This window comes from Gobius niger (assembly GCF_951799975.1).
Source record: "Gobius niger genome assembly, chromosome: 8".
Taxonomy (NCBI): domain Eukaryota; kingdom Metazoa; phylum Chordata; class Actinopteri; order Gobiiformes; family Gobiidae; genus Gobius; species Gobius niger.
Genome location: NC_136859.1, coordinates 27,139,976 through 27,166,711, shown reverse-complemented (window position 1 = coordinate 27,166,711; position 26,736 = coordinate 27,139,976). Strand labels below are relative to the sequence as shown.

The 26,736-nt window shown below is 40.1% G+C and overlaps 2 protein-coding genes and 3 long non-coding RNA genes across 5 annotated transcripts; 3 read left to right on the top strand and 2 right to left on the bottom strand.

Moving 5' to 3' along the window:
* The first annotated feature begins 2,227 nt into the window (after positions 1 to 2,227).
* zc3h12aa (zinc finger CCCH-type containing 12Aa) lies at positions 2,228 to 6,887 on the top strand. Its single transcript, XM_079561916.1, has 6 exons — positions 2,228 to 2,429; positions 2,963 to 3,319; positions 3,733 to 3,872; positions 4,991 to 5,225; positions 5,388 to 5,494; positions 5,691 to 6,887. The coding sequence occupies exons 2-6, from the start codon at positions 2,982 to 2,984 to the stop codon at positions 6,599 to 6,601; spliced, it is 1,731 nt and encodes a 576-aa protein (XP_079418042.1). The 5' UTR covers positions 2,228 to 2,429; positions 2,963 to 2,981; the 3' UTR covers positions 6,602 to 6,887.
* A 2,139-nt stretch (positions 6,888 to 9,026) lies between these two features.
* On the bottom strand, positions 9,027 to 12,820 carry LOC306966509. The gene is made up of 3 exons (XR_013793114.1): positions 12,738 to 12,820; positions 11,158 to 11,397; positions 9,027 to 9,157 (listed from the first exon to the last, which is right to left on the bottom strand). It is a non-coding gene; the product is annotated as an uncharacterized lncRNA (long non-coding RNA).
* Positions 12,821 to 12,825: 5 nt separating this feature from the next.
* On the bottom strand, positions 12,826 to 13,225 carry LOC306966508. Its single transcript, XR_013793113.1, has 3 exons — positions 13,137 to 13,225; positions 12,990 to 13,068; positions 12,826 to 12,876 (listed from the first exon to the last, which is right to left on the bottom strand). It is a non-coding gene; the product is annotated as an uncharacterized lncRNA (long non-coding RNA).
* Positions 13,226 to 19,629: 6,404 nt separating this feature from the next.
* LOC306967185 lies at positions 19,630 to 22,934 on the top strand. The gene is made up of 3 exons (XR_013793171.1): positions 19,630 to 19,763; positions 21,924 to 21,984; positions 22,877 to 22,934. It is a non-coding gene; the product is annotated as an uncharacterized lncRNA (long non-coding RNA).
* Positions 22,935 to 23,025: 91 nt separating this feature from the next.
* Positions 23,026 to 25,857, top strand: LOC306966062 (uncharacterized protein). Its single transcript, XM_079560696.1, has 9 exons — positions 23,026 to 23,290; positions 23,666 to 23,734; positions 23,814 to 23,863; positions 23,938 to 24,036; positions 24,182 to 24,378; positions 24,453 to 24,463; positions 24,621 to 24,694; positions 24,775 to 24,870; positions 24,946 to 25,857. The coding sequence occupies exons 1-9, from the start codon at positions 23,032 to 23,034 to the stop codon at positions 25,201 to 25,203; spliced, it is 1,113 nt and encodes a 370-aa protein (XP_079416822.1). The 5' UTR covers positions 23,026 to 23,031; the 3' UTR covers positions 25,204 to 25,857.
* The last annotated feature ends 879 nt before the right edge of the window (positions 25,858 to 26,736 follow it).

Here is a 26,736-nt window from a genome sequence, read left to right as displayed (position 1 = left end):
AGTAGTTGTTATGCTTTGCACCGAGAAATGCATAGAGAAGTCTTCTATTAAGAGTGTATTTGAGCAACACACTTTACAGGTGCTCGCCATATAACTAGAATATCATGAAAAAGTTCATCTATTTCTGTAATTCAACTTAAAATGTGAAACTAATATATGATATAGACTCATTGCATGCAAAGTGACAGATGTCAAGCCTTTATTTGTTATCATTTTGATGATTATGGCTTACAGTCCATTTTCTAAATATTCTAATTTTATGAGATTTTTAATTTGAGGGTTTTACAAGCTGAGCCCATCCATCCATCCATTTTCTTCCACTTTATCCAGGGCCGGGTCGCGGGGGCAGCAGTCTCAGCAGAGATGCCCAAACTTCCCGATCCACACACACCTCCTCCAGCTGTTCTGGGGGGACCCCGAGGCGACACCAGGCCAGCTCGGAGACATAGTCCCACCACCGTGTCCTGGGCCTTCCACGAGGCCTTGTCCCACTAGGGCATGCCTGGAACACCTCCCGCGGGAGGCGACCAGGAGGCATCCGGAACAGATGCCCTAGCCACCTCAGCTGCTCCTTTCGACGTGAAGGAGCAGCGACTCTACTCGAGCTCCTCCCGGGTAACTGAGCTCCTCACCCGATCTCGGAGGGTGCGCCCAGCCACCCTCCGAAGGAAACTCATTTCGGCCGCTTGTATTCGCGATCTTGTCCTTTCGGTCATTACCCAAATCTCATGACCATAGGTGAGAGTGGGAACGTAGATCGATCGGTAAATCGAGAGCTTTGCCCCGACTCAGCTCCCTCTTCACCACACAAGCTGAGCCATAATCATCAAAATGATAACAAACAAAGGCTATACACTGTATGTCACTTTGCATATAATGGGTGATGGTGGGCCTTGTGCCATACCAGTTGGCGACCACTGGCACTAAAACAGTGTGTGAAACATTTAAAAGATATCGGTCATCACAATTCATTTTTATTGTCACATTTTCTCCCACATGTGAGAGGCGTTGTGTCTGTGCACACCTCAGCCCTGGCTCATGGTTGGTGGCTGCAGCTCATTGCTCCACTGTAATCGCAAGGTTCTCTCACACCTGAGACCAGTGGTGTGGGCCCTTAGAGGAAGAAACCGCCTGGCAGCCCGCCCTGATTGCTTTCTTCACTCTCCGGAACTCCACTCTGTAGATGCCATTAACCGGCTCCACGCAGTGTGATCCCAACTGGACCATGCCATTAACCCTGTACACAAGGAGCGGTTTACTAACACACACACCGACACACACACGAGGGACTTCACAAGCTGACCATAAGCCTGCGTCAGAAATAACAGCTGCTGTCGAGGTCTCCCAGTGTCCCATGAGGGCTTGTGAACACGGCAACACGGAGCAAGGGCGACCTCTGCTGGTTATGGTAGCCATCACATTTAAATTTCATTCATAGCCTATAGGCCTAATAGAATAATGTTAAGGAAAAAAATATAAAATAAAATGAGGAGCCGTAAGCAAATGTTTTCCTTAAGACCAGTCAGTTGGAACTTGGCTCCAGAAGAGTTTATTTAGAGATAGCTTTACTTTGATACATTGATCTGATATAGGCCTGGCTTCATTCCTGTTTGCCATTCATCTGAGACCTCTCAGTCGATCTGTATCCACCTTTATGATGTATGACAAATTGGCTGCCAGCCAGACTGTCAGCCCCAGGGCAGCTGTGACTACACCCATTGTGGATGAATTGTCCATTGTAATGCTTTAATCTTAAATTTGCAGAAAAAAAATCACAGGTGTTTTATAGTATAACAGGTGGAAGCAACCTGTTCTTTACCCATTGCCCGTGAGCTGTTTTCTTAGCTTCTGTATAAATGTAAATCAAACTTGACATCTACAGCCTAAAGTCTATAACAAGGTTTCTTATTGGTAGCTTGACAATTGAAACCACATGTTTGAGAAATAGAAACTACATTTTTTACCGTATTGTTAATATGCCATGTACAAGCCTGCGTTAAGAGAATAATAGGGTGAGTATTTCTACTGCTGTGTGTCGGTAAGTAGCCTATACTTTAACACTATAGTCTGCATAACTCCTCTTCCTTAGTGCTGTTTATTTACGGTTATCTTGTTGACTTTATGACTGGACTTGCGCACCAGGAAGCGGCAGCTCGCGCTACTTTCGTCTGAAAGGGATTTGGAGGAACCGGGAAGAAAGAAATCATTTCCCTGAGGGAGGCGCCTAGTGCAAGTCATGCCCATTCAGCCGTTCAGCCCACTTACTGTACAGGAAAAGTTTGACTTTAGCGGAAAAACAACGCGCGAGGCAAAGTAGATAAAGTGAAGCTAAGCTAGCCGGTGCTCTCAGGTCAGTGTTGTCGAAGAGTGAGCCCCGTGACTGAGCCGCGCGCCGCCGTGTTTACCTGCCCTCACCTGTCAGGCCACAGGTATGCTGCCTTTTTGTCTCATCTCAAGGACTGTTGTTAGCCTACTTGTAGCATTGTCAGAACGTGTCAAAAGATTAACTGGTAGAGGGATTTATTTAACGAAAACGTACACATGTTGCGTTATTATGTAGTAGTTAGAGACTAGATCAGCTCTCATTGATCAAAAGCATTATTTTAAGAAGAAATTTTAACAGCAAGTTGCAAATTATTTAATTTATTTTTTATTTAATACCAATTAAAAGTATGTCCCTTTTCTATAGAATATTACTCTTATATAATTTCTTTTTATTTCAATATAATTACAGTACTGCTAATTACATTTTTTTTTTTCAATCTGACAATTATTCACACAAAAAAAGTTTAGAATCATCAATCGAAAGTTACAAAATTTCAAATAGCAAGTGATTGTTAAAAATATATCCATATGACATAGCATTTTGAGTAATTTTAGTGTTATATTTTACGATTTTAGGACATAAACGATCAGAAATAACCATATACCATAACAGCGCTTTCCCCTCTCATCACTGTAGGAGAAGCAGATGCTTTACAATGGCGCTCCCCTGCCAGAGCCCCGCTCCCGACGAGCTTCAACTCAGAGTGGACTTCTTCAGAAAGCTCGGGTACTCCTCAAAGGACGTGACGGCTGCCTTCCGGAAGCTCAACCTGGACACTGACACCAACTCTGTCCTGGGGGAGCTCATTCGAATCGGGGCCCGGGCAGCACCTTGCATTTCACATTCAGACAGTGACGAGAGGAGCACGGGGTTCAAGAAGTCTCTGCTGCCTCCCAGCTGGAAGTCCGGACCTTCGGAGGCTCTTGTGCAAAAGAAAAATACCGATGAGGAGCTCAGGCCTATTGTTATTGATGGGAGCAACGTGGCCATGAGGTAAAGTTTACTTTCAGGATAAAACTGGTAATCGAGTTGCCACCTGCTTATGATACATGAAATATTCTATTGTTATCAGGGAATGCTTTTGATATATGATCAAAAAAAGTTAAAAAGAAAAGATCATTTACATTTCTTGAACATTCTCTGGGCATTATGTGAGCTTGAGAGGTAAAAATGTAACCGATGCTTGAAAATTGTCTGGAAGAATAACCAGCTTTTGAGAAGCCCACTCCCTGTCTTGCCTGAGCATGTTTTGTTCTGCTGTAATATGCAAATTTTCTCAAACCCATCCTCCCTTAAATGACTGTGAACACTTCCTTTTGAGACATTCTATAGTTGCGTTGCTCAATTGTACGACTTATTTATGATAATTTTACTCAGTTTTTTTTTTTGCACCTGTTTCCTTACAGCCACGGCAATAAAGCAATCTTCTCCTGCCGAGGAATCCAGCTGGCGGTGAACTTTTTCCTGGCCAGAGGTCATAATAGTATAAAAGTGTTTGTTCCCAGTTGGCGCAAGGAGCAACCCCGGCCCGACGCCCCCATTAGAGGTGAGAATACAAATCAACAACCAAGCAAAGTTTTGAGATCAGACCAGGACAGAGCTGCTACGGTTGAATAGAGCAGTAGTTTTGAAGAGGATGCATGCTCTGGGCTCACCATAGTTTAGCATTAACAGATTTAGAGTAATCAGCAAAAGTGTTGCAATGAGGAAATAGTTTGGTCTTCCTGGAATAAAGGGAATTCACAAACATAATATGGTCACAGTTTATTGCTTGACAGGAAGGCTTGATTCTCTGCCAACTAAATCAATCCATATTCAATTCTTGTTTAGCTGTCAGTCTAAACACGGTTAGTTCATTTTTCAAATATGCACCAATAAATCGCGACTTTCACTTCAGTTTCATGGATAATGCAGATATCAAGTGCTTCTTCTTTCACTGAGTTCAGTGTCACTCAAGGGCAAGTTGCTCACATGCACATAATTCAGGTCTCTAAAATGGTAAGGAATGTGTTGTCACAAAGCCTTTTCAAGTCTTATCTTAGAGCCCAGCAATTCAAAGAATCAAAACCAGTACATCATGTTTGGAGTTTTTCTTTCGTTGTGGGTGGAGCGTCCAGAGCAATTATTTTTATACCCTCAACAAGGAAGTCCAGAAGGCTTACAGTGTTGCTGGGTAATCCCCATCAGGAAGTACAGCAGTATTAGCTCTAACACACCTAGGTTACAACGAAGCGTAAGCATGGCCTGAAGTGCTGACTGCCTCCACAAAGGGACACACTCAGAGTCTGTCTGAGTGCTTTATCTGTACATCAGTGCTTTACAATAATTGCACCTTCACCAGCAGTTAATGGCTCATTTCATTTTACATAGAGAACACACAACTCCCATTGCTTTCATTCATTCTTGAGGTAATGGGATATTGAAAGTCGGACAGATTTGTTGTGCGTGCCTTTTGTTTGGCGGGAGCGAGCTTATGCACAGTGAGGTAATCAGAGTGGGGTGTTTTGTTGTCAAAAGTAATGTTTTGACCCGTGTTGAAGATAGAAAGAGGCTGTTTTATACATTGAATAAAAAGTAGTAGAGAAGAAGCTTTTCTTCTTTTGGTAGATAAAATAAACATAATCATCTTTTCTTTTTTTTGTGTCTATTTCCCCCCCCACGCAGATCAGCATATCCTCACAGACCTCGAGAGCCGTAACATCATTGTCTTCACTCCGTCTCGACACGTCAGGGGCAAGCGAGTGGTTTGCTACGACGATCGCTTCATTGTCAAGCTTGCGACCGAATCCGAGGGTGTGATCGTATCCAATGACACCTACCGAGACCTCCAAGGAGAAAACCCGGAGTGGAAGAAATGCATCGAGGAGAGGCTGCTTATGTACTCCTTTGTGAATGACAAGTACGTTAACCCATTTCACTGTTTTGCCACTTCCTCACATCGATATGTCCTTTTGTGTGTACTCAAGTCAAACATGCTACTTCCATATCCATTTTTGGTACATGTTACTAAAACCAATAAACAATCCCGCTCATTTTTTGTTTGTTTTATTTCTCCTTTCAGGTTTATGCCCCCAGATGACCCTCTCGGTCGATATGGCCCTACCCTTGATAACTTACTCAGGAAACAGCCCCTGCCTATAGAGCACAAGAGAACGAATTGTCCTTATGGTAAGATACAATTAGATTTAACTTTAAACAATACATCAGGAGATTGCATATGGTTCGGTTTAGCTATTATCCTTATTTACAACAAGTTTAGTCACATTTGTCCCGGTTTAGTTCTAGTCTATTCAAAGTAAACTAAGTACTCCAAGGTGGATTTAGAGAATTTTGTTTTCTAACATTGTGTATCTTTTTTTCACAGACAAAAAGTGCACTTATGGCATCAAGTGTAAGTACTATCACCCAGAGCGGACAAACCAGTCATACTTGTCTGTGGCCGATGAATTAAGAGAAAAGGCCCAGATTTCCTCAAACGAACCCAGTGCCCGGTCATCTCCAAAGTCATCTTTACGAGAGGCAGACTCTCTCAAAAGTTTCTCGGTTAGTGAAAACGTACTCTTGTATAGAGATGCTTATGGAAGCAGCCAAAATCACATTCAAATTTCTGGAGAGCACAGTGAAAACGAGTGGGCGGGACAGCAACACCTCATGCCCAGTCATTACTATGGCAACACCTCTCAGGAGAATCTGGACTCAGGTTTGGGCTCTTACGACAGTCTCTCAAACTCCCATCGGCTGTGGCCCCAGCAGCAAGGCCAGGCCTCTGCAGGATTCAGACACGCCTCTGTGCATTCGGAGAAAAATAACATGAGTCAACCCTTCCAGTGCAGTCCCTATGGTCACCCCTTATCAACCGGACTGCAGACCGCGAGAAACATGGAGGAGCAGCCCAAATACAGCCCCTTCGCTTTGTCACGTACTAATCCAAACAAAAGCAGCCATCCGATCCATCTCCAGTACAACAGCGCGCCTGATCTTGAAAACAGTTTCTGGTCATATCCATATCCTGGCATGCCACAAGCAAGGACAAGTCTCCCAGTGCCACTTCCTCTCCACAACTCCTATAGTAGTCCCCAATACAATCAATGGGCGCCAACATCATCTTTTGCCGCAAGTGACCCAAATAGGATGGAACTACGCAACAAACTACAAGCTATTTTTAAGCCGGAGGATGTCGATAGAGCGATGGAGATGTTTCCAAATCTGATGGACGCAGAGAAACTGGCGGAAGAAATTGTGAAAGTGAAGAGTCAGTGGGGAATATTCCAATGAGAAACCATGACTCGGCATTTTCTCATAATTGTTTATAACAGCAAGTCATTTGTTGTGGCTTGAAAATTAAATTGGCAAATGGCTTTCATGTATCCAGGTTTGGGACTGCCAAGCTGCAAAGGCTTGTATAATTTTGTTCAAAAAGAACAATTTATTTTAAAAAATAGTTTGTATGACCTTTGTGTCAGATGTAAGATAGTGGTACTGTGTTTTAATCGCAACACTTCTCTAGATCTGCAATTCTAGAGTTCCTACTGTTGATGCATATTGTGTCCGTTTTTTTTAATAATAAAAGTTCTCATGACTATGACATGTGATATTTGTTAACTGCCTTGAATATTGCAATGACAATATTTCTGCAGTATTATTACTGTATACTCTTTCAATAATGTACTGTGTCCCATGAAAAAGTAAATCAGGAAATCACAGAGTAACTTAATCCTGAAAATGATGACAGCAACAAATGTTGCCATACATTTTTAGGTTGGGTAGTTTGGAAGTTTGATGGATGCGTTAGTGGGATATATCTTGGCTTCTATGGAAATTGCATCACCTCATATTGTGATTACAATAATTTGGCAGTATAATATTGTGTCTAATATTGTGCAGCCCTAACTATGAGTATTATTGATAACCTTTTAGGTATTTTGTTTACCATGTTGTCAACCTCAATGTCATTTTAAATGAGTGCGTATAAATTGTTCCTACATTGTCCTATCTCATCCACCATGATATTGCTTACTGTAAATGGTATCCTTCCAGGAAGTCACAAGAACTTTTGACTGGCATCCAAAACAGATTCCGTTGATGCACTTACCGCTGTACCAGGAACAAGATTAATTTTTTCAACATGTTCCCACTCGGATGTGTCACTACCCTGCTGTTTGTGTGTGGGAAAAACAAGGAAATACGAATAATGAACTTTGTATTGGAATAAAGTTCTCTGCCAAAATAGCAATGTCATGAAGAGAATGTAATGATAACTAAAAAAATAAAACTTGATGAAAATCAATTTCTATCTTAATCTAATGAGTTGAGTAGTTATTTCAATTTAACAAGGGACTTTAAGTTGTAACATGACAATGCTACTCTGAGTAAAAGGTTCAACCATGTCAGACTTCACGTATTTAGTCGATGTGGGCCAGAGGGCCTTAAAAAAAAAAGGGATTTTCAACTTGTCAGATCAGGTTACAATCGTGAAAAAAATCACAAAAAACTCCCTTTTTTCTGCGTGTCTGGGAGAAAAGGTCACTGAGTGAGTGTGTGTGTGTGTAGGTGTGGATGTATCATACAAGCCCAACAATACAGACAATACAGACAAAGGCAACTTTATGGACATTACTGAATAGCAATAGTGTGCTGAATGTGAGCAATAGTGACCCCTGAATCTGTCTGCCCGGCCTTTTTGATGTAGAAGTAAACACAATCCACCGCTCCTGCTGTAGCATTAGTGTTTGCAGAAGCTTGTTTATCTTACCCTCTGGCTGCCGACCATGACACTTAACCAGTTTGTGCCCACAGTGGTTTCAGAATGCCTCCTTTAGGGAAATTCATTGCCAGTTGTAGCTACCAGGGGAATTTCAATTACACAGCTATTTTTGGAAAGGTGATAAATATTGTGAAAGGTGGTGATGCTTACTGAACACTTTTTGATCGTTTTGATGTAAAAAAAAAAAAAAAAAAAAGGCATGTTGTTGATTTTATTTATTGAGCAGTTATAATGAATTGCAAGCATTAGATCATGGGAAACAAGGTTACAGGGTTTACAAAATAGCATTAGTGTGACAATGTTACACAACTGTAGAGCTCTAACTGGAATTTGGCTGCCAGTTCTATGGAGGATGTAGTCATACAAAGAGTCATGTTACAAGTATTACGTTGATCTTTGAAACCAGGCCAGTGTGACGGAAATATGACAAGATCTTTAGTAGCGTGACAGTCCCACGGGCTAAAACTCCATAGATCCTTTGTCAAAAGTGTTATTGTTGACATTCCTTGGAGGCTCAAAGTTTAGGAATTGTTGTTTTGTGAATACATAACAATAATGACGTAAAACACTGCTGAAGTCAGTATGGAAGGAAATTCTGTGTTTTAATATTACAAATAATTTCTGGGTCTAACTGCAAAATGTTATACAGTATTATAAGTTGAAAATATCTTTGAGAACCACTAATGTAAAAAAAAACAAAAAAACACTTCTCTCAAATGATGTGAGCACATGTTTTTAAGTAATTGAAACATGCATGTTAAAACAATAAAACAAATCAGTTGTATGATAAACTGTTTTGGAAATAACCAGAGGGCATACATCCCGAAAATCCAGTTTTAAACGGAAGCCTTGTTGACACAAGTAATTGCCTTTAGTCCACTTTTCTTTTTTTTTAAGTTCATGTGTTGAAGGCAAATGCATGATAGTAATGATTGCACGATCTGCCTTCAGGTGGCCACATCATAGTCCATGAATCCAAAGAGTCCTCATTTTGCAGCGGGTTTATGTATCACTCCCAGGCCATAAGAAGTTTGTGGAACGGTACAAAGGCGCCATAGCCCGGTTTGCTGCATCAAACAGAAGCAGAAAGACACACCTTTATTCAGTTTTATAGTGTTCACGCAAACCCAATATGGAAAACCTACTCAAAAGGTCTTTGGTATTTACAAAACATATGGCAACATCCAAGCTGAGGGTTCTGCACAGTATCTTTGCTGTTCTAGAACTGCACTTTTCTTGACTAAGATGTCTGATGTATTTCCTGGGATCTGCTGTAACCACTCCTCCAGTTTAGGTGTCACTGCCCCAAAGACCACGGGCACCACTGATGCCTTCACCCTCTAGGCCTTCTCCAGCTTTTCTCTGAGCCCCTGGTATTTCTGTGGGTTCTTGTATTCCTCTTTCCTGATGTTGCGATCAGTTGTTATTGCTATGTCAACCGTCGTTCGCCATTACCATTCTGTACGTCTGTATCTGGTCCCACAGGATCTTGTCTCGGTCATTCTCTACCACTCTCTCTTCTCTGACCTTGGGGTTTCCAGCCCATACTCTGCACAGATGTTCCTGTGCACTATTATTAAAATGGAAAATAGTTATATAAGTTTTGAGGATACTTAATGGACAAGCTTATAGAGAATTTCAGCCCCATGACAACAACTTTAAAGGAGCTATACCTGATTTTACTTCTAGAAATGGAATGAAAATGATTTGATCCTCCTTAAGTATGTTGTAAACTGAAACGTTTGTGGAGAAAACAGCGTGCACTAAATTATAGAACATTTGCATCAATTTCATGAACGTTCAAGCTATTTTTCTAGCATTTTTGTGAATGTGACCCTGAAAAGTGACCCTGCAAGTTGTGAAATGTGCCTATAAACCTGTCCCTGTAAAGAATTTGGATGCTACAAATATATTAGAAAAGCTACGTATGAGTTTGGACCACAACTAACATTTGAACTTAGTGGGAAAAAAATCAGGTATAGGGCCTTTAATTTCCTCTTCATACCTTCCTTCTTTGTACAGCCTATTTACCTAAAGGTTAGGAGAATGCGTTTGCAACACGGACATGATTCAGTCATATGGTGAACTGTGAGGAAAATGTATCTATTATGTGAATATATATATATATATATATATATATACATATATATATATATATATATATACATATATATATATATATATATATATATATATATATATATATATATATATATATATATATATAATAATACCTTAGAAGCACTGGGATGTCCATGCAGTAAAGTCAAAGTGCTCCTAGGTATTATTACGTCGTACACCTTTTATCGGCTTAGAAAATCGACATGTTTAATTTTGTGTGACAAGACTTGGACCCTGTAACTTTTCATGTAACTGTATTTAAAAAGGGAAAATGTGGAAGAGCTTGGTAGCTTCTAACTTCACCCCAGTTTGGAGCTATAGTAATATGCCGGGAGAGGCTAAATCAGACTGTCAATGGGCTAAATGCTAACAACGTCTAGGCCTGTAGAGCTCCACAGTCCCACCCACTCCCGGTCGGGGTCCGACACAAAAAATCCCATGTATTTTTAGCGTTGACTTTTCGAAAAAGTCAATTATTAAGTGTTTAATGGCACGATGCCGGCTAATCAGCTATGTGCTAACTACTGACAATTGCGCAGGTATGTTACAAGAGAGAAACAAATACTTGAAAATTTTACCTTATATGTTAATGTCCGTGAGTTAGCACATAGCTGATTAGCCCGCGCCGTGATGTTAAACTCTTAATAGTTGGCTTTTTCGAAAAGTCAGTGCTAAAAATACATGGGATTTTTTGTGTCGACCACAACACGTGACCGGGAGTGGGTGGGACGGTGGAGCTATATTTGCGCGACTGAGCGCACGAACAAAGACCAGAAAGGTATGCATCAAGAACATATCTCCGTATGTAAAAACGGTGGCCTGTTCCTTTAACAAGAAAGAAAACTAAATGTGACTCTTTCAGCTGTAGAAATGTGTAAATCCTTTGGGGGAGTTTCCTGTTGGCTGGAGACCGTCTGCTCTACAAATAAAGTAATGCAGCTCTTACCACTCAAAGTAGCACTGCCCCCTGTAGCTGCCATCCCTCACTCCGTGGTCGGGTGAGCGCAACTCGATGCCCAAGTGGAGCTCTTCCTCCCCCTGCAGGTGGCCGATGAAACGCACCGCTCCTGTGCTGATGCGACCGGACGGCAGCATGATCCTGACCCTGTGCCCCAGCTCCAGGTCGAGAGGGGAGTGAGGCACGAACACACGGCGAAGGCCCGAGCTCGACCGCCAGGACTGCACGCTGAAGCAGAGGGTGTTTGGATTTGTAAGTATGACCTTTCATGTTTTTGATACAGAAAAAATGTATGGACTTGCAATGGTCGTATGTGTTGTAGACCATACTTGCACTGAAACGTTTTCTAAAGCCTGTTGTGTCCGTTGTGTCCTCTTTCCTTTCTCTATTAAAGTGATAGTCTCAAAGTTTGCAAAGTGAGGAGAGATGGCGTGACCTCTCTTTGACCCGGAAGCTCTTCTTAGTTTGCAAAATGAGAACAGGAACTGAAGTTTCCAAACTAATAAGTAAAGTATAATTTCAAGTGTTTTTCTCTTCCTTTTTTTTGATGCGACATAATTTTGCACGACTTTATGTTTTGTGTGTCTGTTTTCAACAACACAAAAACATACATTAGACATTTTTTTAAAGAGGGGGTATTATGCTTTTTTCAATCACATAGCACCAGTCTATATCACACTACAATGATGACCAAACCTTCTGTTGGTCTGTAAATGCAGTAAATTGGAATAACTGCCTTGTATAAAATTGCTCTCTCAAAATGGCTGTAGTGAATGTCTTGAAATAGGCCTCTGTCTCTTTAAGAACCTCTGACCCTTTCCGGTGACGAAAGCTCAGAGGCGTCTCCAGGAGGTGGGGGCGTTCCTAGGAGGACTCAGGCAAACCTATCCCTAAAATGGCCGCCATCTGAGTTTTTACAGATTACTCAAAAACACGTGAATGTGCCAAGTCAACACTTCAGGCATGTTCAGGGAATGACATAATAACATGATGTAAAGCTTAAAAAAGTTTATTTTGCATAATACCCCCCCTTTAAAGTGATAGTCTCAAAGTTTGCAAAGTGAGGAGAGATGGCGTGACCTCTCTTTGACCCGGAAGCTCTTCTTAGTTTGCAAAATGAGAACAGCAACTGAAGTTTCAAAACTAATAATTAAAGTATAATTTCAAGTGTTTTTCTTTTCCTTTTTTTTGATGCGACATAATTTTGCACGACTTTATGTTTTGTGTGTCTGTTTACAACAACACAAAAACATAAATTAAACATTTTTTGAATACAGTATTACTCACAATACTTTAGTAGTATTTTCACCAAGTACTTTTTTTGCTTTTACCTGGGTAATCTTTTGGATAATTCGCACTACTTTTTTTTTTTACTTCTTTTTACTTTCTTGTTAATCTTTCTTGAGTAAATATTTTGGCTGCACCTCTGCAATCGAAACCACAGTCCAAAGAGATCCCACATTTACAGCGTGCTCACAACAATCATGTCCACTCTCCTCTATTGAATAGCCTTCAACTGAAACTGACAAATGCCTAATGCCGTTATGTGCAGTGGTAATGTTTTATACCTTGTAATAGATGATGGAGAGGAGGGGGGTCTTGAGCCCAGTTGTGAAGTGGTGCAGGATAAATAGCTGTTTGTACAAGTGTCCGCTCTGGACGGGGCCTCACATCCTCTGTGTGGTGGCATCATTTCCGACCCGGCACCTGTTTAGTATAAAGCAAGTTCAAACTAAATGGCACTTGTTTGAGGCTAAAATGGCTTTATAATAATATATAGTGAGGTAAGAACGCCTCCCACTGTAATAACTGTAATTTACTTGTGCAGTCCTCGAAGACCTCGCCATTGTCCACTCCTGATTCACCGTGCTCGCTGCTGCCCACTCGCTCTGAGGTCACCTGAGGAGACCAGGCTACAGTCATGAGGTGATTCACACGCGCACCAGTACATTTTCTAACACACACACCTGACTGAGGAGTTGGTCCTGTTTTCTCTGCAGGTCTGCAAACCGCCTCTCCCATGAAGCCCTCTCACAGGCGATTCTGGTCTTCAGCGCCAATATATCCTTCTCCGTCTTGGTCACTCGGTTGCGGAGGTCTGCGCTGCGGTCGGGGCTGCCCGGTGTGTTGTCAGGGACTGTACATTCACAGCCTCAATGGAGAAAAAAAAAAAGGTCAATCTGATTTTTCTGATTCAATCTTTAACAGTTTGAGAACCACTGAGCCATAACTTGTGTTCAGTTTTTGGGTCACTGGACACTGGTCTTTGGCAAATGTTTTTAGGCACAATGTCTTTTACTTGCCCCATTTTAATTAGCTGTAATTTGCGAACTTTTAGAAAGCCTGTTGATGGTTTTCTCTTTGTTTAATCTATACAATACCAAACAAAAACAACGCGTATCTTTTCCAGATATAGAAATGTGTGTCATGTTGAATTTTCTTTTTGTTTTCAAAATCAGATCGAGGTATTATTAAATGTAAGTTTAATAGTGAAAGTAAATGGGTTAAGCCCTGCTCCATATGTTTACATCGCTTGAGATAATGTCTGGTCATTCCATAGATAATAGAGATCAGCGGGTCCCATTCATGGTTTGTGAAATTAACATGGTTGCTCAATCTCCTCCTATGAAGCCTGTTCTTTGAAAGTGCAAAAAGGCGGGAAGCTGGACCGGCTACGAGCCTCCACAGAGCCCCAGAGCCTGTCAATCATAGACTTAGGCTTCCACTTTTTATTTAGAATATATAAAAAACAGCGTGGTTAAAAATACGATACATAGCCCAGCGTTGTCACATGGTCATAGCAATTTTTAGAAAAAAATTTACTCTTTTGAGCCAGGCTTTAGCGGTACAAACGAGTGCCAAAGCAAGAATCCTGTTTCCAAAGTGTCTTTTGGAGTCGCCCCTGGCCGGCAGGGGGTATTACAAAAATGTCAGCTCCCCGCCATGAGGACCGAAGAGAAGCGCTTTCTTTGCCTATTGGTTTAATCCTACCTTAAAGAAATGATTACACTTTACCCACAGACCTACTACTTCCACTGTTCAAACGACTTCAGTATTGACTCAAAAAATGATTTGTTCCTTTGCTGACACCTTGTGGCTGGACTTCAAATATTCACCATCAATAATACTACCAGTAGTCCTAAACATGTGGATTCAACATGCAAGTCTTTATTTTCTGGACAATGTCTAACTTTCCTAAAAATAATTTTAAAAACATTAGTGTGACTAATTCATACCTTTAGTTTTTCTTGCCTGCCCCCTTTTGTCTTTGATGCGTCGCTTTTCTCTTGGCAGGAACTGTACTGCATTATATGGGCAAATCTGTAAAGAAAGCAGACTTTACTTAGAAACCTTTTACAGTATTATAATACTACAAGTCACTTTCCACACACTCACCCAAAGGAACCTGCAGGTGCACAGAATCCCCTTAAATGTCCATGTACAAACAGGCCATAGGACAAAAGCCATTGTGGATGGAACATAATAACTTTATTGTATGTTCATAACTATTCAAAATACAAACAAATAATGATATTAGTGTCATAAAGCCATGTTTCTCAAACTTTTCCCACCAAGCACTCCCACTCATACAATATTTGACCTTCCATGTACCACCAGAACCGGATCAATGCCAAATCAGGACTAAAACAGGTCTAAAACTTGGACTAAAATTGGAATAGACTATGTTTAAACTTAGTGTAAGCCATGCCCAAACCAGGAAAAACACACTATTTAGAGGTAAGCAAGTTTGATTGGTGGAGGTCAACTTTCAACATTGTCAAAACAACAAGCGCTGAACCTTCCAATTGTAGCCCAAGGTAAACTATCCCCTTGTCACAAATGCCAGTGTTGTGCATTACATATGACCTTTACCAAGAAATTGTAAGAAACAAGTATTTTTTCACATTTCTAGAGTATGTTGGCAGATACTTGGTTGCTCATTTGTGCAATAATACTTCTCGAAATCAACTTGGGGGTCAGTATACTTCAGGGCCTGAGGTTGCTAACCCCTGACAATACATAACTGAGGCATTCATGAAATGATCTTTTTTAAAAATGTATAAAGCCTAAAATTGCAGATGAACCTGAGTACAACCTGAAGAAGCCCAAGTATAAATAATAAAGTATAAAGACTTTGATAACAACTACACCATAATACATGTGGTAGACTAAGCACATCGTAAATGTAACTGCATTTACACTGACCTTTGCATTTGTTCTATTATAGAAGATGTGATGTAATCCGGAAATGCTCCAATCCATATTCTCTCGATTGGCTTCAGTCTCAGTCCGCAGTGAATGTCCACAGCTCACTGGCCTGTTGCTGTGCACCAGAGGCTGCGTGTGTGTCTGTGTGTGTGTGTGTGTGTGGACAGTGCTGCTGACGATTGCTGGCTATAGCTAAATCTGGCCAGCGTAATCTTCTTAGTTCAACACGTTTAGCAGTTCAGTTGCATCCAGACCGCCTAATTTGATTTGTTGAACCCCATTGGAAGTAAAGAGGGGATTATCAACAACAACTTCCTCTTATTGTTTTGTCTTTGTGTTCAAATAACTTACTTACTATATTGTCATTTTGTTCAATGACAAGTTACAGCCATATTGTTCAAACATAGCAAGGATTAACAGACTTGGCCAGAGAAAGCTGTATAAGTACAAAACGCAAGTGCAGCCAAAAAGTTTAAGTGTGAATGTTCTACTTATTCCACAAAGCCTGTCTACCTCACAATGATCCTCGAGTTACTATCTTTGGTGTTCAGACTTTAGGGCTGTCAAAGTTAACGCTTTAACTCTCGATTAATCAAAAGATAAAAAAACGAATTAATCATGGATTCAAAACACAAATGAACCGCATCATATGTTCATATATATGACCTAACAATCCTATATCCCCGGGACACATAAAGGCAGAGCTCTTGCATTACAAATTATAAAGAGTAAGCAGGTGGGCTTTTTAAATCAATTCACTTCAATTAGCTACGTTGTCAATTCTATTACATGTAAATGTAGTAGAATCTAAATTTCATTTCTCTCCATTGACTTGTTTATTTGGCAGAGACTGTAAACATTGCTACCAACAAGGCGACTGATGTACTGCACATAAGGCTTTTAGCCACGGGCTAATTTACAGCCCCCCATCCCTGGTAAGGCTTTTCAAGTTTTTCAAAAACAGTACAAAACAGAGAAAACAACAGGTTAGTAAAAAGCATAATTACAGCAATGAAAGGAAAGAAGAGAAGACAAAGAGCTTCAGCTTTAATGAGAAACGTCTCAGGTCTGATTGGGACTTTACCTTCAGTGGTAAAGAGCTGCATAATTGTGTTCCTTTCACTGAGAATGCAGACAGATCCTGAGCAGCTCTGCACCTCTTCACTCTGCTGTTACCAAAGAGACAGTTAGCAGTGTAATATCAGATACATATGTATGCAAGCAATAGGGTTCACAAAGATTTTTGTTTAAGAAATATGAGCAAATGCAACTGTTTTATGTAGGCCTATTATTAATAAAGAATATTATAATCACACAAATTTGAACTGTGGACTTCAAAAGTGTAATAAATCCGATTAGAAAACTAAAAGAGACAAATGTTGATTGACAGCAGTATCAGACTTAAAATGGGTCCAGAAACTTCTGTAGTCTATATTTATTTGTAGTAGTCTGAATTTATAAAACTGAGCGATATGGGTAACATAATAATAATCAACAAACCCTAAATCAAACATAAAATGCATTCTTTCCGGTTCAGTATCATTTAACTCAGACCCATGAATGTAACTGTTTTAATTGCTTTCATCAATTTTCACTGACATCTTTATTTCCAGTAGCGTCTGTTTGACCTGGACCACACCAGGCATTTTTAATCATCCAAAGCAATTGTGCGGTGGCACTTTTGTCCCCATTGATTACACAGCGTGAGTGGCTTGGGTTTCAGATGACACTGGGAATTCAGGTGAAACGTGAGCCTGCAGGGAATATGGCACATCGCAGGTTGTGAGTGAAAGCCTCGTAAAAATTGGTGTGGTCAACTCCTGCGGTGATGTACCTGCTCTAAACACATCCGTCAATAGGAAATTAACAGCTTATGTCAAAGCCGGGGTCATGTGAGGTTAACCGGCCCAAAGAATGGGGAGAGTGACTTCTACAACAACAGACTCTTTTGATGGATTGAGTTGTGTCATTCTGATGTGTTGTGGCACATGCACGCAGAGGTGTTGCAAATAATGGCCATTACATTTAATCTAATTGACTAACAAAGCTGTAAACTTGAATTGAAAATGGCAGCTTCATATTTTTAGGCAGAATCTTGGGGAGAAAATATGTTTACCAAGTCACAGACATTGTGAGGTAGAATCTTTTAACACCTTGGGACTTTTTCACGCTTCAATGGGTAGAGCATCAACAGAAATAATCTTTCATTTATGCAGAGATTGTCAGTACATTTTCAAGCATAGTTTTTAATGTTTTAATATTTTTGTAGAGAATTCTTTAACCCCACTATATTTGGTACTCTTTAACCCCACTATATATAGTACTCTCTACCCCAGTACATATTCTATAGAGGCTCCAAAGTAAAAAGGGTTCATTTAGAAGCATATTTTGTCACATTTCAGTGCCACTGACTCATGACAAAGAAGGCTAGTCCCCATAGTGTTGTTGTACAGATGATGAATTTGGGCACAATCGTCATGTTTTTGACTCTACAAAGTAGTTCTCAACACTTACAACACAGTGGCACAGCAGTTAGTTCCCTTGCCCCAACGGCAAGAAGTTCTGGCCTTTCTGTGCAGAGTTTACATGTTCTTCTCGTGTCTGCGTAGGTTCCCCCAGTACAAACAAAAAACAAAAAACATGTGCAGAAGGCGAGGATGAATGAGAATCCGTTTGTGGGACAAAAGATGGCTACAATCTGGTCCCAATCAAATATATTTTTAAATTGATTATATCCTTTATTGAATAATTAAGCGGGCTAGTTTCACTGGCAAATGCTTCAGTACTTTCATGAAGGTTATTATTTCAGTGAGTGACTTTAAATTTCCGTTGAGTATTGTTGACCATTAGTTTTTCAAGTAATAAAGGTATTGTATTCAATCCAATCCAGCTTTATTTATAATGCACTTTAAAAACAACATGGTTGACCAAAGTGCAGTACACTCATCATAAAAACGACATAGCTATAAGCAATAAGAACAGCAGAAAACGAACTTAAGACAATGCATCAGTGCAAGTGGAAAGCTGAAGAAAAAAAAGTATTCAATATGTTGTTGTTTTTTGTTGTTGTTTGTTTTTTAACCTTTTTAAAACTCCCACCTGAAACGGGCACATATTCTCCAGTTTGGCTTCTTCTTGAAAATAGTAAGTGCCAAAATAGTGGTGAAAACAAGACGTACACAAGGATGAAAAAAAAAAAAATGCAACGAAAAAGTTACAAAAACAAGGCAAAAACATGTTAATAAAGCAACAAAAAAAAGCTGCAAAACAAAAACCCGCAGCCTTAGCTTTCAAATGAGGCGTATACGCTTAATGGGCTGTGAACTCTCCAGTCAAGAAGCTTTTAGATTTGGGGAAGGCTGAATCTGGAGAAAATGTGCTTGGTTAAGGTGGGATTTTCTTTGGATCTTTGGATGCCTCTAAAACATCAGTTACACAATTGTGTCATTTTTTTTTTTTAAATTTCAGCTCCAATATAAAACAGACAACTTCTCTCGCCTGAATTGTGCAATGGCTTTCGTGCGGTCCCCGAGAATCCTACTTTTCTTTAGGCCACAAAGAGGTAATTGTAGTGTGTGGGGGCTTTATAGCTGGTGGAGAGAGGGGCTCTGATTTCACATTGTGTTGAACAGAAACCAAGAGGTTCCCTATACAATCACTGTACTAGGACATGAAATCTCACCTGCACAAAGCTCTTAACTCTGTCGATTATTTTTTTTTTTGTAAATCTTTAATTACGGGGAGGGGAGTTTTGGTGAATCATAGAATGGGCTTAACACTGTACTTAAAGGTAATGCAATATGTACTGTATACACACAGGAATGCAGCTGATACTAGTGAGGATGGTGTTAAAAGTTTGTGGTTTATAAGAAATTCATTCAGAAGTTTTTTTTTTATACTTTGTCAAATCAAAACATAACTTTATAACATCACTGTCAAATCAAAACATAACTTTATAACATCACTCTACATCAGAGTAATCCTCTTTTACTCTCTCAAAAATAACAGGACGTCCAATTGCGAAAGCATCCCGTAGACCCGCCCGGCAACCAGGACTCCCGTCTCCTCCTCTTGGGGACGCTGCTGACATCTCACCTGCAGTGAGAGCAGGTGAGTTTCCACTTATCACTGCTCGAGAACGGTCAGCAGGAAGTGAAAGGCAGGGAGGCGACGCAGGCTGACGGAGAGGCAACCACAGAGAACGGGCTCTTTCTCTTCAACTGCAGCTGACGCAGAGGAGGACCGAGAGCGCGACAGGTGAGGCCACTGGTCTGCCAGACTCAAAAACGTATGCTTGTCAGTGACGGTGTAGGAGAGTGGATGTTGGCGTTTTGGGCTCGGGCGTCTGCATCAGGACCGTGGTTGCATTGAAAGAAAGTGAGCAAGTAAGTTTTGTTATTCACAGGCGTCAGGCACATTATGCTTCGTTGTCGGGCCTTTGTCGATTCAAATTATAGAAGAGTTTGTTTTGTTTGGTGAGGCAACAGTCTTAGTTGGTCATTTGAATACCATGGATGGTTTGGTTTTTAGTTTGTCCTAATATATCTTTGCTCGCCTCTACAAAATGCAGTTATGTAGCCTTTGGTTGACATTTCTGCTTTTTCGCATGAATTTGAAAAGCTAATTCCGTCTAGCATCATTACTGTTGACCACTCTTTGTTTTGCTAAAGACGCTTTTTCCCAACTCTCAATTTTAATGAAAAATCAAATACCAGTTATACAGTACCTCCAATTCAAAGTTGTTGATAAAAGTCTCATTGCATTTTGGGTAAGTAGAAAAATCCAAATATCATTAGTCATTTCATTTAGCTCTTTTTTTTCCCATCTTTATTATTATGAAATGTATTCATCATTTCCATTATCGCGCTGAGTTTTAGGGGTGCCAAGATGGCCACTGTTGTCACTGCTGTTTCCTCGGTGCGTGGGCCCCAGGAGGCGAAGCTTGGATCCAAGGGAAATAGACAAAAACAAGCCATGCCGCTCTGCAAATTTCCCCAGGGGGCCCGGCGGGAGGAACAAACATGTTCACTAATAAACCCAAGCACATTACATATCGGCATGGTGTCACCTAAGGCCAAAATACATGCACGATATGAGAACAAACAGCAATTATGGGGTTACTATCTTGAATATTGCCATCATGTTGTTGCAATATTATACTAAAGTATTTCAACACTGTACGTTTCATTAAATTTAGATTGAGAAAAATGACCTAAAGGGACTATACGGAGTTTAAAAATGTTAAAAAATTAAGTATTTTCCTCCCCTACATGTGTAGAATGAGCTCAGACCTATTCGCCACAACTGCTTCTAAAACTCACTCAAAACGATGAATTTGGAAATGTGTGACTAAACTTGAAATTTCTAAAAAAAAAAAAATCGATTTTAAAAGTGACCATGCCTTTTGTTCTGAGGAGGCTAAAGTATTGGAAAACTATGTGTAAATCTCAGTCAGATGGAAGGCAAAGCAATTGTATTTATTGAGCACAGTTCTTGCAAAGTAATCAAAGTAATTCAAAGTGCTTTAGAGAACAACAAGAGTATACTAAAGTACATAAAAGCTGCATTTATAAGGCAAATTAATATATTAAACAAACATAATGATTGAAAATGTCATACCTTTGCGCACCCATTTTCAGCGTGGATTTGAGCATTGTTAAAGTTGTGGCCCGTCGCACATATACAGGGACGATTTTAGATGGAAAACTTCTGAAGATAGAAACCTCAGAGTGCTACAACAGGTGAATAAAATCAGATAAAAACAAATGAACATTGACATAATGAAACAAAACAAGCATAGTAATGTAATATACGGTTTATTTGTCACATGCACAGTCATATATAGTTCAGTGTACAGTGAAAAGTGTTTTTATACCTGTCTCCAATAGCAAACAAGTGTAGCAGATGGCTCCCCACACAATTATATAGAAAATAGATATAAAGATGTAAAATAGAATTGAAAAGCAAAAATGTATAAAATATAGTATCTGGGATGATGAGCGGTATACAATGCATCTGTATACGCAGGTTGTGACGCATATTGTTATTGCGTCACTTAATATCGCGATAACAGAAATTGCAGATACATTGAGCAGTCCTACTAATACTTGGAATCACTTTAACAGATGCCAACTCATCCTTTTCAACTCCTAATTGATAGAAGACAGAAAAACGCAACTTTAGAAATTCTGCATCAGCTTATTGACAGTACAGTGACCAAACCTAATTATGGGATCAGTTTCATTGGAACAATCGGTGTATTGTCAAAAGGGGAAACCGCAGATCAAAGGCACTGCTCTGGGATAGCCACTGAATGAGCCCAGTTGTAATTCAGAATGCTTGGGTAAACAATTTGACTTGTGCCAGAACCATTAAGCGCAATAAAAGTCCTTTTGTTGGCACTGATGAAGCTTATTTGGACAGTGGACATGGCTGTGATTTTTCTTGTCAAACAGTGATTGTGTAACATTAGCGTAAATACATCCGGAGCTGGCCACTCGTCCATTGTGTTTGTGGTTGTAACGGGTCATGTGATGTCTTTGCAGGCTGGATCAAACGCTGTGTGCGGTTTGGGGAAAATGACAATGGCTTCCACTGCTTTAAAAGGTAATGAACTGCGTCGTGGTATTTGAATTAGTATAACAGTTTGCTGAGTTTTTCTTAAAAAGGTGTTTATCATCAGGTGTTTATCATGTGCAGCTTATTTTCAAACACTAAAGACTTCCAATAATGAATATGATTACATGTTACTATACAAACAGATGTTACTGGTAGGACCCTAAGTCAAGTGCTGGTGATTTTTAGATATATTAATCTTATAGTAAGTACCCTCCTGTTAAGTGGTTTATGCCCCAAACCAGCTTGTGAATGGCTGATCTTGAAAGCTAAGCAGGTTGTGTTGGTTAGTACCAGGACGGCAGACCATGAGGGAGTACCATGTGTTTAGATGGTGCAGGTGTGTTTGGTGTTATTTTATTTTTTTATTTTATTAATGACATCAGTATATCAATTGTCTGTTTGGGTATTCCAAGACCAAAATTGCAGATCTGCTTGTATGCCCCTGACAGGTTGTCTCTGCCTCTGTGGTATTAAAGAACGTTTAATTGGAAAGAACAGGAAGGAACATATTTCAGTGGAACTGAAATAAATGTATATATATTTTTTTTTTTTATTATTCCCAGTAACTACTCCTAGCTAACCAACCATGTTACTCAATGAAGCCACTTCGTATCACTTTATATAATTGAGCAGCCTCTCATTAAATTATTTAGTGGTGCTAAATACACCACAAAATGAATTGCTTCGTACATGCACGATAGTTAGAAAAGTGCTAAAGTTTTAGTCAAGATTTTCTCACAATTTGATGAAAAAAATATCTTAGATTTAATTTTTTTTTTTAATTAAATGGCACATACAGTGCAATATTGCAATAATATTGTTGTTGTATTTTCCAACACAGAAGCCCTAACTGTCATCATAATGTTTCTTTTCTTGGCAGACTTTATAGGGAACTGGCGGCTGTTTCTTGTAGGATTACTTCTGTCCGTGTCACCAGTATCTTCGGTCACCACATCTGGAGTACCACCCACTGTTGCCACCACCACAGCCCAGGCAATAGCCACTACCACCCAAGGGCCTACCACAACAGCAGCAATGACATCTATGGGCCCCACCACCACTGCAGCAACATCTGCTTCTCAGACCACTGCAGCAACATCTGCTTCTCAGACCACTGCAGCAACATCTGCTTCTCAGCCCACTGCAGCAACATCTGCTTCTCAGACCACTGCAGCAACATCTGCTTCTCAGCCCACTGCGGCAACATCTGCTTCTCAGACCACTGTGGCAACATCTGCTTCTCAGACCACTGCAGCAACATCTGCTGCTCAGACCATGCCTACAGCCACCGGAGGTACTGGACCTGTTTATGCCACTGAAATAGTAACTCCAAACCATGTAAATGACAGTAAAGCTTGGTCATGAATTTACATTACCATATCCTCAAAGAAACACAATGGAAATATATTCAGTACAATTTTGAATTATTACAAATACATATTGCTTATTTGTCATTTATTGAACAATAAGTCGACAAGTAGGCTACAAGAAGGAGTTACTTGTATTTAACACGTGAGTTTTAGTCATACCATAATGAGATATTTTCTGGAGAATAATATTTTTTACAATATCATGAGCCTCAAAATTGGTTTGTCCCAACACCGCACATAAACAAAATACTTAAACTCATTGTTTTACTATTTTATTTCTTTACTCTTTCTTTCAACAGTTTCATCATCTGTCACATCCAGCTCTTGGATGAATTCCTCTATGACCACTTCAATGGGAAACACCACTGGTAACTATTTTTGGCTTACAGTTACTGTCAGCAGGTTTGTCAAAAGTGCAACTCAGTGTTTGTCCCATTCTCACCACAGGAGGATTGTCAAATGGAACCACTGCTTGGAGTAACTCCTCAATGAGCACAGTAAGAGCAATAGGCAGCCTGTAACGATACTGTGATGCTTTTTCATGATGACTGTATTTCCCTGTGTGGTACAGATCTCTTGCCGCTCATTCATGTGCAATTACTCCGACTGCTACTCTATGTACACGAGTCAAAACGCCAGCATGTGTCCTTATGGCTACAACTACTGTGAGGTAATGTTACTGGAGCTGTTCAATATACTCTGCCCCAGTGGTTCTCAAACTTTTTCACATCAAAATCCAGCTCAGATTTTGATGTTTGAGAACCACTGCCCCACTCAAGTGTAATTCCTAACTGTGTCACTTTGCCGTGTTTTAGCTGACGAAAGAGACGGACATTTGCTACACTGTTAACTGCAGCGCCTCCTGTTCCATGGGCTGCGGCAACACCTCTCAAAGCAACTGCTCGGTCAACTGCTGTAATTCTACCAACTGCCTGAACGATACTTTTGCGTCCATGATGATGACCACCTCGACACCAAGTACGTTGTTTACAGTTTTACATTCAAAGAAAAAGTAAAACATACAAAATATCACGTAGGTGGTATTTGGGACAAGAGTATAAAGGCACATTTTACTCTTAGTTGCAGAATTACTGTCTGCACTCTACTACTACTACTACACTACTCTTTCAATTGCTTTTATTGAGTGTTTCTCCAAATTGGATTGAACTGAGAGAAAGAGGAAGCATTTATTTAAATAGTTTAGTTAGCTAAGTATTTTCTGTGTCAACATTTAATATGTTATTATTGTTTTAGTGATGACAACTGGCAGTGCAACAACAACAACCAAATCACCTACCACCACGACCATGGCACCAACCACACCAGCCGTAAGCAACTGTGACGTACAGCATAAAACATGAGCTGGTTGACCCTCTAATGCTGTACATATATATTTTTCTTTCTTTAGGGGAAAAAGTGTCATACCGGACAATGCAATGGAGCAACCTGCTATACAAGCTTTAAAACACACGAGGTTTGCTCTTCATCAGAGCTGCACTGTCAGGTAAGACCTTCATGATTGTTTGTTGTAATTGTGTTCTTTAGGCACTCCCTTAACATCATATTCTTTATGTTTCAGTTGAAAAAGGAGACAGTTGGAAGCGATACACAGTGGACAGCTGGATGCACCACTAACTGTTCAGGGGAGACTACATGTAAAACAGACTCTACACCACCTCCATGCCATCTGGAGTGCTGCAACGCCACACTGACCTCCTCGTGCCTGTTCCTGAATGGCACACTGAACGTCCCCTCATTTGCCACAAGAGGGCCTCAGAGGCACTCTGAACTGGTCACTTATGTTCTGGTTGTTTTTGTCATCAGTTTAATGCTTTAAGTGAGAGTATGTCTTATTTTAGAAACTTCTTGTACAACAAGTTAAGCCCAGTTATGTCTATAATGATTTGTAAATAAGTCTGGGATTTGTTTCCTTTTCTTATTTACGCATTTTGTTTTCCTAATCATTTCTAGTTCAAGGCCAATTTGAAAGTGGTTTGAACAGTATTTTTTTTAAAGAAAATAAATGAATAACTTTCATGTCAGGTAGCATCACATAGCAGTGACTTGGTCAGACATGATGAAAAGATAAGCTGTATATTTTCTGGAATACTATAAAGAAAACATAATGACTTTAATCAATGCACAATACACTCCATCCATAAGGTCCACTGTTATTTCCTTGCTTGCACCTGTGCCTTAACTTTAAAGAAGCAAGCTTTCCAAAAGCACTTCTATGATTTCATAAATGTTTTGCATTAAACAACAAAGGTTATCTACTATTAAAGCCATTGTGAGAATAATATGACTTGTATGCACTTTATATGACACATGATACTCCAGGTTATGGTGTTGTGAAGGTCAGTAGACATTATATGTAAATGTGCTACTTATGTTTAATTTCGTGTGAATCATGTGATATAACTACAATATGTGTCTTGTTTTTAGAAGTCCAAATAAAAAGAATGTTATTTGTAGTCAAAAACGCATTGTATCTCTGTAATCTATGTATGAAAATCTAATAAACTATTCCTCATAAAACATTATTACATTAACTACAACATCATTTTAGTTAAATGTTTGCTGGTGAGTCATAGTATAATTTACACAATCACAGAAGTGTTTATTTAGATTATTTGCAGATGGGGTCATTGGGACAACGATCTCCACGTAATCCTTCAGTGTGCCTCGAGCATGGATAGAGATTTCAGGCCTAATCCCAAACCAAACCGTGCCTGACAGCTCAGTCTCAGTGACGTAAGGCGTCGGTGAATCAGTGCGTGGCAGCTTTGGCTCGGCTCGGGACGGGCTGGGCCAGTAGGAAGCTCAAAAAGTTCAACATCTGGATAAAGAAGGGAACAATGTGGCATTACGCAGCGCATCGGCAGAGCTCCGGGCGCACGTGGTGATCTCTTTATTGCCATGTAGTGATTAGGAGATAATACTATTGCCACCAGCGCTGTCGACTCCGGACTATTTTGGACCGAGAGGGAAGGAGCTGTCAGAACTCTTCACGATGGACCAGTCCGTCGCCATTCAGGAAACTTTGGAGAGAGAGGAAAACTGCCTTATAGTATCCTTGACTTGATTTTTCTCAACAACAAAAAATGCAGTTTATAGCTTCACGTAAGACTTTTGCCGATCTGCCCATAGTAGGACTGTTTGGCTTGTTTAATCAACATTGTGTGGGCGACAGTGTGTAGTAGCGTTTCCAATCCACAAGATGGCGATTTTGTAACAGTGTTGCCTTTACCAAGAGCCAAACGCCACAACGTCTGATTGTTACTTTTTTTTTTTTTTTTTCTTGTTGTCTTTGCAATGGGCATTTTGTTGTGTGTGGAGCAGTGTTAATTTTGACAACATATTAAAAAAA

Excerpts from the sequence above, each read along its gene's own strand:
- zc3h12aa (XM_079561916.1), top strand. The coding sequence starts at position 2,982 with ATGGCGCTCCCCTGCCAGAGCCCCGCTCCCGACGAGCTTCAACTCAGA. Across the intron at positions 3,320-3,732 it reads GGGAGCAACGTGGCCATGAG|CCACGGCAATAAAGCAATCT; the intron begins GTAAAGTTTACT and ends GTTTCCTTACAG. Across the intron at positions 5,226-5,387 it reads TACTCCTTTGTGAATGACAA|GTTTATGCCCCCAGATGACC; the intron begins GTACGTTAACCC and ends TTCTCCTTTCAG.
- LOC306966062 (XM_079560696.1), top strand. The coding sequence starts at position 23,032 with ATGACATCTATGGGCCCCACCACCACTGCAGCAACATCTGCTTCTCAG. Across the intron at positions 23,291-23,665 it reads CATGCCTACAGCCACCGGAG|TTTCATCATCTGTCACATCC; the intron begins GTACTGGACCTG and ends TTCTTTCAACAG. Across the intron at positions 24,871-24,945 it reads CATCAGAGCTGCACTGTCAG|TTGAAAAAGGAGACAGTTGG; the intron begins GTAAGACCTTCA and ends TTTATGTTTCAG.